Source organism: Henningerozyma blattae, chromosome 1 (assembly GCF_000315915.1).
Source record: "Henningerozyma blattae CBS 6284 chromosome 1, complete genome".
NCBI lineage: Eukaryota > Fungi > Ascomycota > Saccharomycetes > Saccharomycetales > Saccharomycetaceae > Henningerozyma > Henningerozyma blattae.
Genome location: NC_020185.1, coordinates 2,084,673 through 2,103,848, shown reverse-complemented (window position 1 = coordinate 2,103,848; position 19,176 = coordinate 2,084,673). Strand labels below are relative to the sequence as shown.

Here is a 19,176-nt window from a genome sequence, read left to right as displayed (position 1 = left end):
ATGTAAATATTTCAGTTACCATCTAATTTCATTTTGGATTTCCCAACTTCATTGTCTTATGTTACAGAATTCTGGAAATGATAGGAAAGGGGAAAATTTCAAACTGATCTTGCTAAAATAATATATATTTAATTGTAACCAAAATTAGAGTAATACAACTTATCAAAATATACTTTTTTAATAATATTTCTCTGTATTCATTTTTTTTTTTTTTAAAAAAAAGAATCGTTTTGACATGATGCTATTCTTAAAAGCCTACCTTAAAAAAAGTTCTAAAGCAGATAGGTGAGAGTGATTTTTTTACATCTTTTTCTTGAGAATTATCTTTTGAAATTCTAAAAAACATTTAATAGTATGTATTTAATGTATTACAAGAGTAAAACAATTCATGGATATAATTTCAATATTATATGAATATGTAAGGTATTGTAAGAACAAAAACGCGTAATGTATGAAAAGTCTATATGAGGAATTATTAATGCAGAAAAAGGATCATTCACTATAAGCGTACTTTGATCTCTCTCTTATGGTTGGACCATATTTCAATAGTAAGAAAGGTACAGGTATCATAGCAGCTGCAAACAGCCCAATTAATAGACCGGCCCAACCTGTACCCATGCCTTTAAACATGTACCCGGCAAACAATGGGAAGACAGCACCAAATGTTGATCTCATAAAAGTGTTAGCAGCAACTGCAGAAGCAGCAATAAATAAATATGATTCAATAATGTAATTCAAACATGGCAAGAAAATACCAATTAAACCAAACCCAATGAAAGAACCAGCAATAGTAGGACAAATCCAGTGGATCTTTTCAGGATATGCACCAGTCCAACAGAACCATAAAATACCAATTGGGAAAACAATACCTGAAATAATAATTGGATATAAACGCCTTTCTGGCAACAATTTCTTTTGCTTAGCTACTTGTTGGGAATAATCAGTATCAGCATACCAAATCATACCTGCACAAATGATAATACCGACAATTAAGGCCAAGTATGGCAAATACCCGTTAACTGTCAAACCATACCCTTGGATGAAAACAATGGGATAGGCCTCAAGCAATAGATATAAAATACCATAAACAAATGAATTGTACAACGAAATAACTAGTAAGACAGGCTCAGTAAATAAAAGAACAATTGGTTTTGTGATTGTTGTTTCACAAATCTCTTTAAGTGATAATTCCGCATCCTCATGAGCAGCTCTAATCCCCCAATTACCAGTTTCCTTTCTCATCTTTCTTGCTTTATTAACTAAGATTGTTGCATGGTGACTTTCCTTTACAAAAACACATAGTAAAACAAACACTAAACTAGCCAAGCAACCTACTACATAGTTTAGCCACCTCCAACTAGTATGTTGAACAATGTAAGAACCCATGATTGGACCCAAAATTGGACCAATAAAGACAAAGGCAGAGAATAAACAGATGGCTTTACCACGGAAATTAGTATCAAACATATCTGCAAAGACAGCAGGGACAACAGCCATTGGAGCACCACCAATTAACCCACTGAAAAATCTACAAATCATAATGGTTTGCAAATTTTCAGCGGTTGCTACAGCAAATTGAAATAAAGCAAAACCAAACCCTGAAATTACCAAAATTAGCTTTCTACCATATATTTCTGATAATGGAGCATACAAAACTGGAGAGGCAGCAAAACCTAAAACGTATAAGGTTATACCCAAGATAGCTACAACAGTAATAATGTCATACTGCTCGGATATTTGAGTAACACCTGGTGCAAAAATAGATGAACCTAATGTAATGGTGATACAATCTAAACATAAGATTGCACAAGTAATTGTCTTTTCTTTCATAGACCAGTTGAAAGGATGCAACTTGTCATCCGCACCATCAAACGTAACTTCATAAAGATCTTTAGAAGGTAATGCAGGTGGATAAGGCCTGTCTCCACCCATTGGGAGAGTATTTGAATAGTCTACGTCCATAAATTCATTTTCGTCAACTGCTGAAGTGTTAATTAAGCGTTCTTTTTCTGATACTTGGAACTCGTTTTTCTGCTTCAAAGATAATGAATGAGAGAATTCTTGAGGTGTACTTGAAGTAAAATCCGAAACACCAGAGCTATTTATCTGCTGTTGTGAGTTAACACTAATATTATTATTTGGACAACCAGATTGAGCTCTTGAAATTTGCCTTGCTAAATAAACATTAGATTCTACAGATGGGTTCATTGAAATAACCTCTGAATTCCTTCTTGATAAAATTTTACTTTCATTATCCATAACAAACATAGTATTTATATTTTCTTGAAAAGCCGCAGCATCAAAGGGTAAAGGAGATGACTCTGTATCATTCTCCACTGAACTTGCAGAAGATGATGATTCTACCATATTATTTTTATTTAAGGTAGACATTGTTAACGTTAGAATTATATTTTTTTATTCCTTTAATATATAACAAGGTGAGATACGAATAAGAGTGTAGCAAGATTGAGCTTTCATGTCTGACTGGCTTTAAATGCTTTTATATAAAATTATTTTCATGAAAAATGTTTTCTAAAAAAAAAGTATATGAAGAATAAATAATTCATGTTCCAATTTGAATATAAAAAGTATCTTGTAAAATTTGCAGTAATATTTATTTATTCTATGATGACATATATTTGTTACGTATACTTGCAAAAAATAAAAAGAAAAAAAATGAAAGCAGAACTATTCTACTTCGGAGTTTTCTTAGAGGACTCCATTCCCTTAATATTCGAAAACTGATAAATAGCGCCATTTCTTATTTCAAAATCATCCTGAAAAAAAAAAGGAATTCCAAAGTTTACGTTAGATACCTGAAAAAAATGGCCGAAAGTTTCAACACTGGAGAAAGAATAATGATAAATCTTGCCAGAGAAGCAGCCGCAGAAAAGAACGAGGCTGAAACTGAGTTCCTTGTAACGCTGAAGTTTAGGCACTAAGTAACCAGCAAAGATAGGAATGCAGTCATTTTTTGACATTGCCTAAACAGTAAAATTTTTTAATTAAAAGAATTTTCTACCTTTGCACAATTCCAAGGAAAACTATTCCGCGGAACGGAATGGAAATCTTAATAGGTTTCTTTGAGCGACTTAAATCACACTTTTGATCGTCATGGATATTAATTGCCTAGATTAATTTAAATTCTTGGGCAAGGGTTGATTAGTTATCTAACAAACAGACAGGCGTATGTTGACCTTCGAAGATAACTGTATAGCTAAGTTGTAAATAATTAAACATTATCTCTGAATAAAATTTCTTCTATAATAAGAGGTAAATCTATCTTTTGTACTTTTCTGCCCCTTGGAGCAACTGCTTTAAAACTATTGAAAGTCCTTTTTACTTCCAAAGCAGCTACTTTACACTCTTAGAATAACTTTTAAAAATCAACAAAAATAATATAATGCAGTTCAAAATTGTAAAGTTATATAGAAAAAAGTAAATATATATAAAAAAAATTATTAAAAATAATACTGAACGCAAAAAAGAATCTTTGCTGAGACGATGTAGGAAAACTGTAATAACTAAACTAGGCGCTATATGCAAATTTAGATTTCTTTCTGATACTTGGTCCATACTTTAACAGCAGAAAAGGAACGGGAATAGCCCCTACTGCTAATAACCCTATTAATAAACCTACCCACCCAGTACCCATATTGTGGAACATATATCCTGCAAATAATGGGAAACGTGCCCCAAATCCTGATCTCATGAAAGTATTAGCAGCAACTGCAGAAGTTGTAATGAATAAATATGATTCAATAATGTAATTCAAACAAGGCAGGAAAATATCCAATAATCCAAACCCTGTAAAACCACCAGCAATAGTAGGAACAACCCAATGAATATCTTTCGGATAATAGCCAGTCCAGCAGAACCATAAGATACCAATTGGGTATGCTAGACCTGCAATAATCATTGGCTNNNATAATCTTCTTTCTGGTAGTAACTTCCATTGTTTTGCCACATTCTGAGAGTAATCTGCATCTGCGTACCAAATCATAATGGAACAAATTATAATACCAACAATCAAAGACAAATAAGGTAAATACCCATTTGCAAGCATTCTATACCATTCAATGAAAACAATAAGGTAAGCTCCTAGAAGTAGGTACAGTATTCCATATACAAAAGAATTGTACAAAGATATTATCAATAAAACTGGTTCAGTGAATAAGATTACAATGGGTTTTGTGGTGGTTGTTTTACAAATTTCCTTGATGGATAATTCTGCATCTTCATGTGCAGCTCTGATACCCCAATTACCTGTTTTCTTTCTTATCATTTTGGCTTTATATACTAGTATTGTTACATGGTGTGATTCTTTAATGAATAGCAACAGAACAAATACTAGCCCTCCTAAACATCCAACCACATAACTTAGTCGTCTCCAAGTTGTGTGTTGAACGATATATGAACCCATAACTGGTCCTAGGATAGGTCCAATGAAAACAAAGACGGTAAATAAACATATAGCTTTGCCACGAAAATTAGTATCAAACATATCTGCAAAGACAGCAGGAACAACAACCATTGGAGCACTGCAAATTAATTCATTAAAAACTCTACAAATCATAATAGTTTGTAGGTTCTCAGCAGTTGCTACTGCTATTTGGATAAGACAAAATCTTAAGCCCGAGAGGACAAGAACACCCTTTCTGCCATACAATTCAGAGAGTGGTGCATATAACACGGGCACAGCAGCAAACCCTAATACATATAATGTAACACCTAAAATTTCAACTACTGTAATTATATTGTATTGTTCACAAAGTTGTGGGATACCAGGAGCGAAAATAGATGAACCTAGAGCTATTGTAATACAATCTAAACATAGTATTGAGCAAGTGATGGTTTTATCCCTTACTGACCAATCGAAGGGATGCAATTTATCATCAGGTCCATCAAATGTTACTTCAAAAAGATCTTTAGATGGTAATGCAGGTGGATAAGATCTATAACCTCCCATAGTTGGAACATCTGTATAATTAACTTTAATTAGACCAGTTTTTTCATCTATTAAGCTTACTGAAGTGTTTGAATTGGACGAACTTGGCTCTAATCTTGAAGATTTTATAGATTTATTTTGTAATCTGTATTGTGATGGCGGTAATATGTCAATTGACTCTTGTGAATCAGTTTCTGCTTGTGATTGGGTACCTAAAACATATTGACTTATGGGAATATCAGCACTAATTTTACAATTTGGAGAGCCTGTCTGTGCTGATGAAATTCTTCTTGCTAAAAAAATGTTTGATTCAATAGAAGGATCCATTGAAATCAAAGAGTTTCTTCTAGAGCCTTTAATAGAATCATTTTGAATATTTAATGATCTATTATTATCATTAGTAACTTGAATATTTTCTAAATCGAAAGATATCGGAAATTCTTGATCTGAGTGGTTAGCATTCGAGCTTACTCCCTCCATATTGGTATTGTTTTAAGATATCTATTAATCTGAATAGAGAAGCAGTTATTTATAAATGAAATAAAAGAATGAAGCTACTAACAATATCTAATAAATTTTTACCATCTAGTAGCAAGAAAGAAGATTTTTTTTAATTTTTTATTCATTCAAGTACTTTAATTGGGGTCAAATACAGGGTACTTTAAATAGTACATAATTTTTTCAATATTCTTATCATATCATTTAATAGATTGAAGTGGCCCTTAAAAATATTAAAACAAGACGCATATAAATTATCAGGTTTTGCCACTAATATAGTAGAAACCTATTTTGACTGGCAAAATTGAGATTTATTGAATTTTAATAATTTCTCCAATTGTCATCCATTTAAGTAATTCTGTCGCTATTTTATTCCTAATTGGTAGGCTGATATCGTACTCTTGTTTTATGCTCAAATCGATCAAGTAGCGCCTCACGCTTAATGTATCCGTACTCCTTGAAAAAATTTCTGCGGAATGTTTGAATACCCAAATTTTGAGATCTAGGTTCTAGAATCTTGGCTATGGAGGTGAACCTGTTATATTTTATTTTTTTATTTTCTATTTTCAAAGTTGATCATAAATAGCGTCGGAAAAAAGACTGTATACAACAACAGCATGACTTAAATAAGTAAAAATATTGAAAAGATATAGTAATATATTGAACAAAATAGAATGATTCATTATTATTAATGTATACCACACTATATAAAATATATCCTTTCAACATACAAAAGATGAATAAAATTTATTTTAAATTCTTAAGTATGCAACAAAAATGGAGTTGATTGAATAATCAATGTTCGAGACTTTATTATTATTTGTACATAAGCTAGATTTGTGATAGATAAAAAATATGAAACCTAATAAATACGGGTTTATCTTTATATTCTACATAATTTTGTGACTTATAGACTAGAAAGTTTTCGTAAAGAGCTTAATTAGCTTTGTGGTAATAATATTTCAACCCCCCATATAAGCTTATTTGATAACACGATTTGCCCATTTTATTTAATCTATAAAATAATATCTGTCGATAGTTCGGTATAATTTTTTTTTAAAATGATGCAATTGAGAATATAATATTATGTAAAAGTTTATGTAAATTAAGGATAATCGAATTAAGAGAGATGAAAATAACAAAACAAAATGCAACTAAATAACGAAACAGATTAGTATACGTCATTTGAGAGTAATGTAACTTGATAGCAATTGAATGTGGTTTAAATTTAGCCATCATATGCATATTTTGATTTAATTCTAATAGTTTTACCATATTTTAAAAACAAGAAAGGAACAGGAATCATAGCAGCTGCAAACAGCCCAATCAAAAGACCAGCCCAGCCAATACCCATACCTTTAAACATGTACCCAGCAAATAATGGAAAGACAGCACCAAAAGCAGATCTCATAAAAGTGTTAGCAGCAACTGCAGAAGCGGTCAATAACAAATATGATTCAATAATGTAGTTCAAACATGGTAAGAAAATACCCATTAAGCCAAATCCAATGAAAGAACCAGCAATAGTAGGACAAATCCAGTGGATCTTCTCAGGATATGCACCAGTCCAACAGAACCATAAAATACCAATTGGGAAAATAATACCTGCAACTATCATTGGGTATAAACGATCTTCTGGGATCAATTTCCCTTCCTTCTTGACTTTTTTAGTATAAAACCCATCTGCATGCCATATCATTACAGAGCAAATCATTATACCAACAATTAAAGCTAAATATGGTAAAAAACCATTTGTTTTCATACCATAACCTTCGACGAAAATTATTGGATAAGCTTCCAATAACAAATATAAAATCCCATAAACAAAAGAGTTATAAATTGTTATGATTAATAGAACAGGCTCTGTGAATAGCATTATTAAAGGTTTTGATATAGTAGTTTCACAAATTTCTGCCATTGATAATTCAAAATCTTCATGTGGAGCTCTAATTCCCCAATTACCGGTTTTCTTTCTTAATAATTTTGCCTTATTCACTAAAATGGTTGGATGATGAGTTTCTTCAACAAATAACACAATTGCAACAAACACAGCACAAGCTTGAAAACCAACTACGTAATTCAACCATCTCCATGTTGTATGCTGGACGATATAAGACCCCATAACTGGACCTAAAATTGGCCCTACAAAGACACCTAAAGTGAATAGACAAATGGCTTTCCCACGGAAATCTGTGTCAAACATATCTGCAAAAACTGCAGGAACAATGGCCATCGGAGCTGCACCAATGAACCCAGCAAAGAATCTACAAATCATAATAGTTTGAAAATTTTCAGCAGTGGCTACAGCAAATTGGAAAAGTGCAAACCCCAAGCCAGAAACTACTAACACCCCTTTTCTACCATACAATTCTGATAATGGAGCATAAATAATTGGCGAGGCAGCAAAACCTAATACATATAGCGTTATACCAAGGATAGCTACTACTTGAATAACATGATATTGTTCACATAACTGAGTGACACCGGGTGCATAAATAGAGGAACCCCAAGAAATTGTGATACAATCTATACAAAGAATGAGACATGTGAGAAATTTTCTCTTTTTTGACCAATTGAATGGGTGCAATGGATCATCTGGACCATTATATGTGACTTGATACATTTCTTTTGGTGGTAAAAGTGGAGGATAAGGCCTATCGCCCCCCATTGGAGGTAAATCGTTCAAGTCAATATCTTGGGCTGTGGAATCAGAAGTCAAAATGGAACCATTTTCTTTATTCGCTAAGGTATTATCTTTCGTTTCTTGCTCGTTTTTCATATTAGAATCTGAGTTTATAACTGTAGAATCTGTGGCATCCGATAAATTCAAGCCTTGTTCTAAATCTCTATATTCAGGGTTCTTGCCAATTGACAATGGAGTGCTTTGAACTCTCGAAATTCTTTGAGCAGCCAGTACATCTGATTCTACCCTGGATGAGAAAGACATTGCATCAGTAGGATGCATTCTCATGTCATTAGGGTCAAAGTAGCTAGAACTCGTGGAGTTCATTGATTGATTAGATCTTGAGGAGAAATTAGTTCTTGTTCTATTGATTGCCAAAATATTTGGATCGTAAGGAATAGGGTCTGGTATAGACACTATTTCATCTTCTTCGGATTGAGTTGACATTTTTTATATAGTATTTCTACTTGTTTTACTTTTATATTTCTCGTTAACTAAAACTTAATGCTATATGTGCATAAAGAATTTTGGAAGGGGGAAGAAACACAAATTAGAAAGAATGAAAAAATTATTTGTTTTTTTATATTGACCAAGATTATATAACTTACCTCGAAGTCTATATAAATATATATATATAGGGAACTATTTAGAAATTGTTGACCAAGAATATTCTAGAAAGGAAATGGCAATTGTCTCTAAAAGTAAAGCCAATCGCTGTTTAAACTACTGGGGGCTTATTGTATCATTGGTGCCTTGAAGAACATAGACACGAATTTGCATAGAATTTTTTTCCTAAACAAGATATGGGTAATGGACTATGTCGAAGCTTTATCCTTTAAAATATCCAGATAGGGTTTACCAGATCAAAGCCGTCCATTCAGGTACCAACCGCCAGATAGCTATCGGCTGGTATATCTATTGGCATAGCAGCGCTCTGTTCGAAGAATTCCTGTAGCCCCGGAATTCGGCAAGAATGCTCTCCGTAATGAATTCCTCTTTTATGTACCAGCCGTACCCCTTTTTATCTGTTGCCCGGCAACATCCGACTAAAAATTAATTCTCCGTTGTTCCGTGATTATCAAACGGCTGGTAAAATGGAATCGGCTAGTATTTGGCTTGGGCATGACTGTATGAAAATTCCCAACCAGAATAGTCTTATAGAGGGAAAAAATCGGAGGAGTATGGCGCTATCACCTAAAGAATTTGCCCCAATGCCCATATGTTACTATACAGCTGCATGTCTTAATAAAGAATGATTGGCTTCCAATGCCCATAATATGAAATAGGTTTATATATTTATAGACAGATCTATCCTTGCTTATTTGAAAAAAAAATACTCAGAAATTTATTTACGGCGATTATATTTGACTTCCCAGATAAATATATAGATATATTAAGCGTTTTCGTGTTTCACCTTGTTTTAGTGAGATTTAGATTTCTTGAATAACAACAGCTCAGTCTTTTTCTTTGGTCTTGTCACTCTATTTGGTTTCTTATACATCTTATCGTAGAAGGTATATACCAGAAACCCGAATATTCCTCTTACCAATAGATATAGGACCAGTTTAGGCAATATACCTTGGTTTTTTATCTTCTTCTTCAAAAATATATTTACTAGGAACAAGGCAATTATCTTAAACCCAAATAATTGCCATTTGTTTTTGAAATCTGCCATCTGCTTCTTCATGGGGACCTCTTCTTTCACTGAAACAATCCCTGTGTTTACAACATTCACATATTCTTGAATTTCATCATTCAAGTGCTTAATAGATGGGCCAAACGTTTCTATTAAAATGTCACATCTTTTAGAAATACGATCATTCAAATTAGAACCAATGATCAACTTTTCGAAATGCTTATAAAAGATTTTCAACGAATTGAATTCATAATTGAACTCTAACCCCATCTTCAATACCATCTCGTGCAAATCCTTACATTTAGCCTTATCCTCTTCATCGTCTCTTTCTTTCAATTCATTGAATTCAATCAATACATTATTATCACCTCTTCTTTAATTTCAAAAATAAGATGAATGGGAGTTCACCATTATATCCACCATGATTCATTTGTTGTTGTTGTTTTTCAAGACACGATTCAAGGATAGATACAAATTCGTTGGAACAATTCAATATATCTTTACCTATAATGATTATATTACCCATAAAATACTTGATCGTAAGATGATAATAATTATACTCGTATCCAATATCGATATAAGATGCATGGAACGTGATATCCTCTGGTTTCATACCCATTAAACCAATCACCGGATCATTAAAATCTTCTGTGATTACAAATTTGGTCTCTTTGGAAATACTGTTCACATTATCTTCCTCATCTGAGTCACCAGCCAGTTCCAATTCCGTACCTTTGATTAAATAGCATATATTATCTGAACTCATCTTACAATCTTGTCTATGCTAGTCTGTCAGTATTAAAATCTTGGTTGTGTGAAAACAAATGCCAGACCAAAAAAAAAACAACAACAACCGTTCTGAAGTATTTAAATGTAAATATGCAAGGGATCAAAAATTTGACATTTTAACGGCAGGGAAAAGAACGTTATAACGTTTGAACATTATTTACCAATCTTGGTCCATAGATTGGTAAATTGATGGATAAAGAGATAACACGATCTGGACAAATCATGAATTAATCACATTAAGGGTCGCACCATGGAATCTTGGTCTTGACACAACAACCAGTTACCAGGATCCTGCGCAGTTTCTCAGTGAAGTCTTGGCAGATTCCACTCTGTGTTGGTCCGAGATTCTCTCCGAAAAAAACAGACCCCGCTCGGCGGTTGACGCCATTTGGACATCGGAGATAGGACCGATTGGGAAATAAGACACGATTAGTCACGTGCATGATCACGTGGAAACTCATTTTATGTACATTTGTTTGGTTAAATTTCAGAGAGTTTTTAAATGCAAATTTATTATGGGTTATTGATAAAATAATTAGATTGTTTGTGAATCGTAAAATCTTTTTCTTTATTTCTACCTATTACTAAATAGAATTATGAACTTATTGAAAAAAAAGACATACTCTTTAAAATCTTATTGGCCTCCATTCAATTCCTTCATTATTTAATAAATATATATATTTTCTTGCAATGCCTATAGTTTGCATCCCCCTATTCTTGCCAAGCAGAATGGTTGAAAAATTCCAGGGTTAAGTTGATAAAACCTGGACAACCCTAACCCTAACGGTGTTCCTTTTATTTTTCTTTAATAGAATTGTAAATATTATTCATCATTGCAAAAGTCCCTTCCGTGAAAAACAGGGACAATTTCAAAACATGCGAAACTTTAAAATGTATAGATAATTTAATTGAGGCAAATCAATTACTTATTGATATTTGTAAGTAATCAATAGAAAAAATAAAAAAAAAATAAAAAGAAAAGAAAATTTAAAGACAAAAAGGAAAGAAAAATACTGAATATTTTACTTATCTAATCAATCAATTCAAAGCCATATCACATCAAAGTACGTTTTAAAAAGATGGATGAAAAACAATTAAGGCAACAGGAGATGCTGCTACAAAATGGACTGAACCCAAACTTTGATGGAAATGATAGTAATTTCACTGATTCACCAAGAAATATTGCAGACAACCTTTATAAGCAAAGGAATAGAAAGTTTAAAAAATTACATATCTTATATGTTTTCTTTATATTTTCAATAGCTATATTACAATTCATCTCAATTGCATTCTTTTCTCGTGGATTTTTACTAACAAGAAATGTATTGGACAATATATCCACGGACAATAACCCAAACAGTATTCTTAATGATAAACCACAATTCGATAAAACAGTGATATTGATCGTGGATGCTCTAAGGTTCAATTTTGTTATACCTGTTGATGTTGATTCTATGGACTACAATCCAAACTACCATAACAATATTGATGTCTTATACGACACTTTTAAAAATTCTCAAGATTCTTCTTCCGTACTATTAAAATTCATTGCTGATCCACCGACTACCACTATGCAAAGATTGAAAGGCTTAACTACTGGTACATTACCAACTTTCATTGATGCAGGATCCAATTTCGATGGGTCTGTCATTCTGGAGGATAATTTAATTAAACAACTATATTTAAACAAATTCTGGAATGATATTTATTTTGTTGGTGATGATACGTGGGATGCATTGTTTAAACCTTATTTGAATCAACAGTTTTCCAGGCCATTTGATTCTCTAAACGTTTGGGATTTAGATACAGTAGACAATGGTGTCATTTCATATTTCCATGAATATTTAATTGATCAATCTTCCAAAGATCAAATGACATATAAAACTTTGATTGGCCATATGCTGGGTGTTGATCATGTAGGTCATAAATATGGTCCAAACCATTTCACTATGAAAGAAAAACAGCTACAAATTAATCAATTTTTAAAAGAAATTATTAATTCAATAGATGATAATACTTTATTAGTTGTAATGGGTGATCATGGTATGGATCATACTGGTAATCATGGTGGTGATTCTGTAGATGAATTAGAGAGTACTCTTTTCATGTATGCTAAGAAAAAAAATAGTTTCACACTGGATAAAGATTATGAAACTTCGTATAATATTTCCAATTTTGGTGAAAGTTATAAACAAGTTAATCAAATTGATTTAGTACCCACCTTATCATTATTATTAGATCTCCAAATCCCTTTTAATAGTTTAGGTTGGCCAATCGATGAAATTGCACAAAATTCCCAACAGTTGGAAATGTTCCAAAATATAACAGTTCAACAATTACATACTTTCAAAGAAACAAGTAATTTATTGACTTCAGATGATGAAAGAAATTTGCTATTAGATGAATTATTCGAAAAAAATTTATACCATGATTACCAAATCCAATTATTAGAGGTCTGTAAAGATCTATGGGCAAGATTCGATTATATTAGTATTGCTATTGGGATCACCTTCTTATTTATCTCTTTAGTATACTTAATCATTTTAACTCAATTGATTCCATCAATCGTTATCAATAAATTGGTCACAGAATTTGTCCCATTAATTATTTGTTTGATTTTCATTTTGAACTTGATATTTTTTGGTACCTTCTATGTTTTCCCAACTTCTGCTTCACAGCATCACCCATTACGTTTCTTAAATGGTCACTTCATTTGGACGTCTTTATTCTCAACTGCTATTGGTATCATCCTTGGTATCATGATTCCTCTATTAGATCATTATTCCATCAAATGGTTGATTTGCAGATTTTTTGAATTCTTTGGTGACTATTGGACAAGAGTGGCTGGTATTTTCGTAATATTACATTCCTTATTGTTTGCATCAAATAGTTTCACTATTTGGGAAGATAAAATAGTTGGCTTTTTTTTAACTTCATTCGGTTGTTTAACCTTATATGAATTTGTCTTTGTTCCAAAGAGGCAATCAACAGTAGCTTTGTTAAGCGGTCTTTATGTGGAAAACAAAAAGAAGGTCATCACTAATACTGATGAACTGGATGATGTTGCTGCTGAATTGAATAAAAAAATGGAAGATCCATATCCAGACTCTCTACCATTAAGCAAAGAATCTCGTATCTTGGGTTCATATCATTCCATATTATTAATTATTTTGACAAGACTTGTTTCTACGATTACAATCTGTAGAGAAGAACAAGGGGATTTCTGCAAACCCACTTTCACAATTGATAATAATTATTCCCCATATATCATGGGTTTATTATTTATTATGATATTTTTGATACCATCTTTAGTTAAAGGATATTTTAGATTATCAAGTTCATATCAAGGTGCAGCACCATTTTGGATTAATGGATTTTTGAGATGTTTCCTATTGATGAATTTTATTTATTGGTTTATAACCAGTTTAGAAATTACTGTTCCTTCATGGTCAGTGAATTTATTTAAAGGAATGGATATTAAAACCATGAACTTCACATTGTCAAGAACATTAGCAGGGTTTTCACTCGTAGCAGCAAACATTGGTTGGCTTATGGGTCCATTATGTATTGAATTAGGTCTGTCAAATAATTCAGAAAACGTCAATGTTAAGCAAGCAAGTGTTTTAGGCTATAAAAATATTTATGGTTCTCAATTTTTCTTGCTAGTGATTAATGTTTTTATGAGTATTGTTGTTTTTAATAAACCTTTGGCTCAATTATCAATTTTCGCAATGTTATTGCAATTATTAACAATTTTGGAAATTATCGACCTATTTAGACTAAAACAAAATATCATTGGACCAGTAGCCTTAGGTTTATTGTGTTATCAACAATATTTCACTACAGGTCATCAAGCTACAATTCCATCGATCCAATGGGATATGGGTTTTATCTTATCACCATCTATCACATTCCCATTAACCCATATTGGACTATTTTTGAACACTTTTGGTCCACACATCATTGTATCATTATCTGTTGCACTATTGACATTCTGGAGACAGCCACCTTCAATTTTGAACCCCCAAACTCTGCTCGCAAGAATTGTCTCAAGCTGTGGAGGTTTAGCCATTTATAATACCGTTCTATGTCTAAGTTCATTTATTTTTGTCACCCATTTCCGTCGTCATTTAATGGTTTGGAAAATTTTTTGCCCAAGATACCTATTTGCCTCTGCAAGTTTATTAATCACCCAATTCATAGTGGTTTTCGTTACTATAGCTTTTGCGAGTGGAAGATTAATTAGACAAATCAATGAATTATTCTGGAGACAATAATAACAATAATAAAAGAGCATAGTTAAAACTAATAAACATTTAAATAATAGATAGATATCGTATATATTTCTAACTTGTACAATAATTAATAAAATCCTTAGACTATAGACAATAGTCTAAATTTTAAACCAACAAAAATAAACCCTAGATGAACTAGCTAACCGCCCAATAATCTGGTAAAACTTTTATATTCTTATATTTTTGCATGGATATTATTTCCTATTATGGAATAAACACGCTTCGCGCATTTCTCGATTTGAAAAAAAAGTGTACTAAATAGGCAATTGCATCAACACAGATAGTTGATGCCACAAACTCGAAGAAGATTCCGAAATAAGAAAGAAAGACAAATTGTCATTGGCAATGAACAGTTCAAGTAAGATAAAGCATTTCATTAAAAATTATTTCTTTCAGAAAGGAACCTCTTCATCTCTTTTCTAAGAAATTTTAAATAGGATTAGAGTTTACAAACTCTGATACAAGTCTCCTGTCAAGAATAATTTTAAAATACTTAAGATAAACCCCATCTGGACTACAATTATCTCAGCAGTTTGTTCAATTGATATAAGATAAAGAGGCCTATAATAGAACTTAAAAGGAGAGTCCTTCATTGATAAGGTTGAATTGAATTCTCTCAGAATAAGCTAAAAAATGGCAATCGAATTTACGGTTCCTTTCACAACCAAAATTTATTTCGATGCCCCACACATATATAAAACGACTAATTTGTGGAAAACACCTAATAAAGATATTTTGAAATATAATGATATCAATATCCCTGAATCAGCTTCTAATGAGGAAAAATCTATTATATATGCTCTTCCAGATAATTTAGAAAATCTAACTATCACAGAGTACTGTCAAAGCAAAGATACTCCAAGTGTTGTTAACTTATCTGGCTTTACTACATTAGGTTATATTGAACCCACTAATGCTATCTGTATTGCAGCAAGTTTAACAACTTTTAAATCCTTAAACGATGAACAAAAAAAGGTATTCAATGATTTATCCAGAGAATTTGACGTTGATATTATCTTAACTGAAAAGCCAATATATATTAAAGATATATTAAATAATGACGCTAACAATGACGATTCGTTGTATATTACACTTTTAGGTAAGATTTCACATGTAGAGGCTTGTTTACCACATTTACAAATATCACTTGATATACTAGATAAAACGAGGGAGAGATTTGTACAAAGTTTAGAATTAGAATCCTATTCATTATTGCCTTTATGTACTGGTATTAATATGTCGATTATTGAAAGTTTATCAAAGACTTATCATTGCAATATTTACTTACCTTCCTTCTCTAACATCCCTGATGATATTGATGTAACACCAACTATTTTCTTTTCAAGTACTGTAAAAGCTATGACATTAACTGCAAAGATTAAGTTAGAAACCCACATCCAAAAGATTAAAGAAAATTTATTTTTTCAAAGATTTTCAAATATTTCTCCACTAAAACTTTTATTTATCAAAAACTTTTATGATAAAACCATAAAGAAGTTAATGAATAAATTTCAATCTTTTATTACGGTTACCGAATCATTCATTGAATTTCAATCTCCATCTGTTGCCATTTTAGATGTTGTCACCAAAATATTTACAATCCAAGTACTTCACAATATTGTCGAAATTCAGATGATTATGAATGATACATTTAAGTTTAATGATAATAAGAATTTGTTGACTAATTTATTCAAAATTTCTAGTGAAAGTAAAATTTCACTAATGCAATTCTCTGATGTTCCTAATCAATTAGTTTTCTGCATTGATCATACTAGTATAAACATAAAAAGAGATTATGTTGATAGCGAATCAGCTTCATTCACCAATGAGGATATATTAAATAATTTAAAAAATTTATTTAATAAGGAAAAGCTTTTCCCATTTATGAAGCAACTAAGAGCTATCTTCGAAATTCATCCTGACTTTGAAGAATTTATCTCTGGTAAGAAGAATGGTAAGTTGACTAGAATCATGGAACTTTCTAGTTGTCTTTTATCATTGGAAATGAATGAAGGTGACGAAAATATGTTTTTAAACGTCATCAGTGATTCCTTTGAAGATTTTCAAAAAGGATTTCATTGCTTTACAGACGAACTACCATCAGAAGATTCTTTTTTTATACCAGAAGTTTACCATAGACCGGTTATTGGTGCGGGAGGTTCTGTCATTCAAACAACAATGAAAAAACATAATGTTTTTATTCAATTTTCAAACAGTTTCTTTTTACCTCAAAACGAATTTTCTCACATTAGGTATGATAATGTAATCATTAGATGCCCACACAAAAACGTAATGGGTATTGAAATGGCAAAACTTGAATTGAAGGAATTGGCCAAAAATTATAGCTCAACGCAGTACAAGACATTCTTAAGATTCTCACCTGGTCAATACCGTTTTATATTAGAGCATGGTAATGATTATATTGGTCAAATTGAAAAGAATATGAATGTTTATATCTTATTTCCTACTGAAGAACCATCAGAAGGTTATGAGTTAGAAATTCGGGGTAACAACGATAACTCAATGGTTGCTGCTCAAAAATTAATTAGCCTTTGCTTTGGTTCTGAAAAAGAATTAATTTTAAGTTCTAAATTAAACATTGATGATCCTAAACTCTTCATAAAATGGCATAATGAAATAATTATTCCCTTAAAGTATTCTCTAAATACAGAAGTTACGGTATCTGAGAAGCTAATCAGATTAACTTATCATAAAGATAATGATATTAATGTAAGACAATCTATTGATTTACTGAATGAATATTTATTAAAGCAGAATAATTCTATTAAAGAAAGAAGAAATATTGAAGATTTTATTTCCAGAACCGACACTCCTGAAAAGACTGGGGATGATCCTACTAGCTTGCTAAATAGAAATAAGCATGACGCCCAAAATAGCAATAACCAGCACAATAACTATATGTCAAATAATGTCAATAACGGTAGAAATTATAATAGTCCAACCAAAAATAGGGTAAATTTAAATTCTGCTCCTGCAAATCAGCAGTTGAGAAATAGTTCTATTCCTGTTGATGTTGATATGGACAGAAAAAAGTTCAACGTCCAATACCCTTATACTGGTTCTAATAATACAACTGCGCATGCAAACTCTAACAATACTAATACTAATAATGAAAATACTACTAACACAACAAGTAATAATAAATTTAATAATGGTTATATGTACGATCATGGTTACGAAGAAAATAACACTCAAAATTTTAGTACATACCCTTATAATTTAGCTTATCCACAAGAAGGACAAGATATGAACATCTAAACTCCGTCAATGGGAAAATATATTAATCGAATTTGTAATTTCCCTTTTTCCAAAGAATCTCATATAATACCACTACACAATTAAAAGTTCGAAAAATGATACCAATGCTACTAATGTCTATACCACGAAATTATTACATATATCAATACATATACATACACTAATGCTAAAACTAACGCACGTTTTACTAATAATACAAATTACTATATCGATACCATATATATACATAAATATCATACAATACCACATTTTATTAATTAACTTAATAAATGCCTAAATAATACTACTACTAATTATAATAATACAACTACAAATACCAAAGTTAATAGTTAAAAAATAGTTAATTGTTCAGCTTATTCTATAATCTCGTATCGATCATTTCATTCAAAAGTATCAAATTTCTATCAAATATACCAATAACTGAATTGGTGAAAGTATCTCTTGATAACTTTTTATTGTATTTTGCTTTATCAAGTACTAAATAATCATAATTCGAATATAAGCTCTGATATGGAACTGACCTGGATACACCTCTACATTGCTTTACAACTGTATGTTTATCAAACTCAATGGACAGTAAATTTTTAAGGATTTGCTTACACATTAAATTATCTCTTGCTAGTTCCAAGTTTTTATCTTTTCCTTCGGGTTGTGCTGACACTGCCTTTAGCACAAAGGTCAATGAATTATATATTGATTCGTATGGTAAATATTGTGAATCAGGATTTCGGCATTGTTGTTGAGGTAATACTTTTGATCTTTTCAATTGATAATTTTCTTTTGTGAATTTGTAATGAATATATTGACTATAAGTGTCCTTTACCATTTTTCTATCAGATATGAAGGGTTTTAGCCTACAAAGTCTACGGAATATCATTAATAAGAATTTAGAGTCATTACTTTGTTTATCCGTACCGATATATGTTGAGATTTGAAGAGGAAAGTATTTCGAGTGAGGTTTAATAAATGTATACTCATCATTAATTATTGCATTTTTCGTTTTGATTAAGCAATTTATAGAGGCTCTTTTTGACATTGTAATAATTTT

At 31.5% G+C, this 19,176-nt stretch overlaps 6 protein-coding genes across 6 annotated transcripts; 2 read left to right on the top strand and 4 right to left on the bottom strand.

Annotated features, from left to right (window-relative positions):
- Window positions 1-492: 492 nt before the first annotated feature.
- TBLA0A08520 (MFS transporter) lies at window positions 493-2,391 on the bottom strand (the record flags this gene model as incomplete). The annotated part of the gene is made up of 1 exon (XM_004178113.1): window positions 493-2,391. One exon carries the CDS (start codon window positions 2,389-2,391, stop codon window positions 493-495), a length of 1,899 nt encoding a protein of 632 aa, XP_004178161.1.
- A 1,138-nt stretch (window positions 2,392-3,529) lies between these two features.
- On the bottom strand, window positions 3,530-5,428 carry TBLA0A08515 (MFS transporter; the record flags this gene model as incomplete). Its single annotated transcript, XM_004178112.1, has 1 exon — window positions 3,530-5,428. The coding sequence occupies one exon, from the start codon at window positions 5,426-5,428 to the stop codon at window positions 3,530-3,532; it is 1,899 nt and encodes a 632-aa protein (XP_004178160.1).
- A 1,246-nt stretch (window positions 5,429-6,674) lies between these two features.
- On the bottom strand, window positions 6,675-8,576 carry TBLA0A08510 (MFS transporter; the record flags this gene model as incomplete). The annotated part of the gene is made up of 1 exon (XM_004178111.1): window positions 6,675-8,576. One exon carries the CDS (start codon window positions 8,574-8,576, stop codon window positions 6,675-6,677), a length of 1,902 nt encoding a protein of 633 aa, XP_004178159.1.
- Window positions 8,577-11,633: 3,057 nt separating this feature from the next.
- TBLA0A08500 (GPI ethanolamine phosphate transferase 3) lies at window positions 11,634-14,831 on the top strand (the record flags this gene model as incomplete). Its single annotated transcript, XM_004178110.1, has 1 exon — window positions 11,634-14,831. The coding sequence occupies one exon, from the start codon at window positions 11,634-11,636 to the stop codon at window positions 14,829-14,831; it is 3,198 nt and encodes a 1,065-aa protein (XP_004178158.1).
- Window positions 14,832-15,482: 651 nt separating this feature from the next.
- On the top strand, window positions 15,483-18,128 carry TBLA0A08490 (uncharacterized protein; the record flags this gene model as incomplete). The annotated part of the gene is made up of 1 exon (XM_004178109.1): window positions 15,483-18,128. One exon carries the CDS (start codon window positions 15,483-15,485, stop codon window positions 18,126-18,128), a length of 2,646 nt encoding a protein of 881 aa, XP_004178157.1.
- A 358-nt stretch (window positions 18,129-18,486) lies between these two features.
- IRC19 (Irc19p) lies at window positions 18,487-19,164 on the bottom strand (the record flags this gene model as incomplete). The annotated part of the gene is made up of 1 exon (XM_004178108.1): window positions 18,487-19,164. The coding sequence occupies one exon, from the start codon at window positions 19,162-19,164 to the stop codon at window positions 18,487-18,489; it is 678 nt and encodes a 225-aa protein (XP_004178156.1).
- Between the last annotated feature and the right edge of the window lie 12 nt (window positions 19,165-19,176).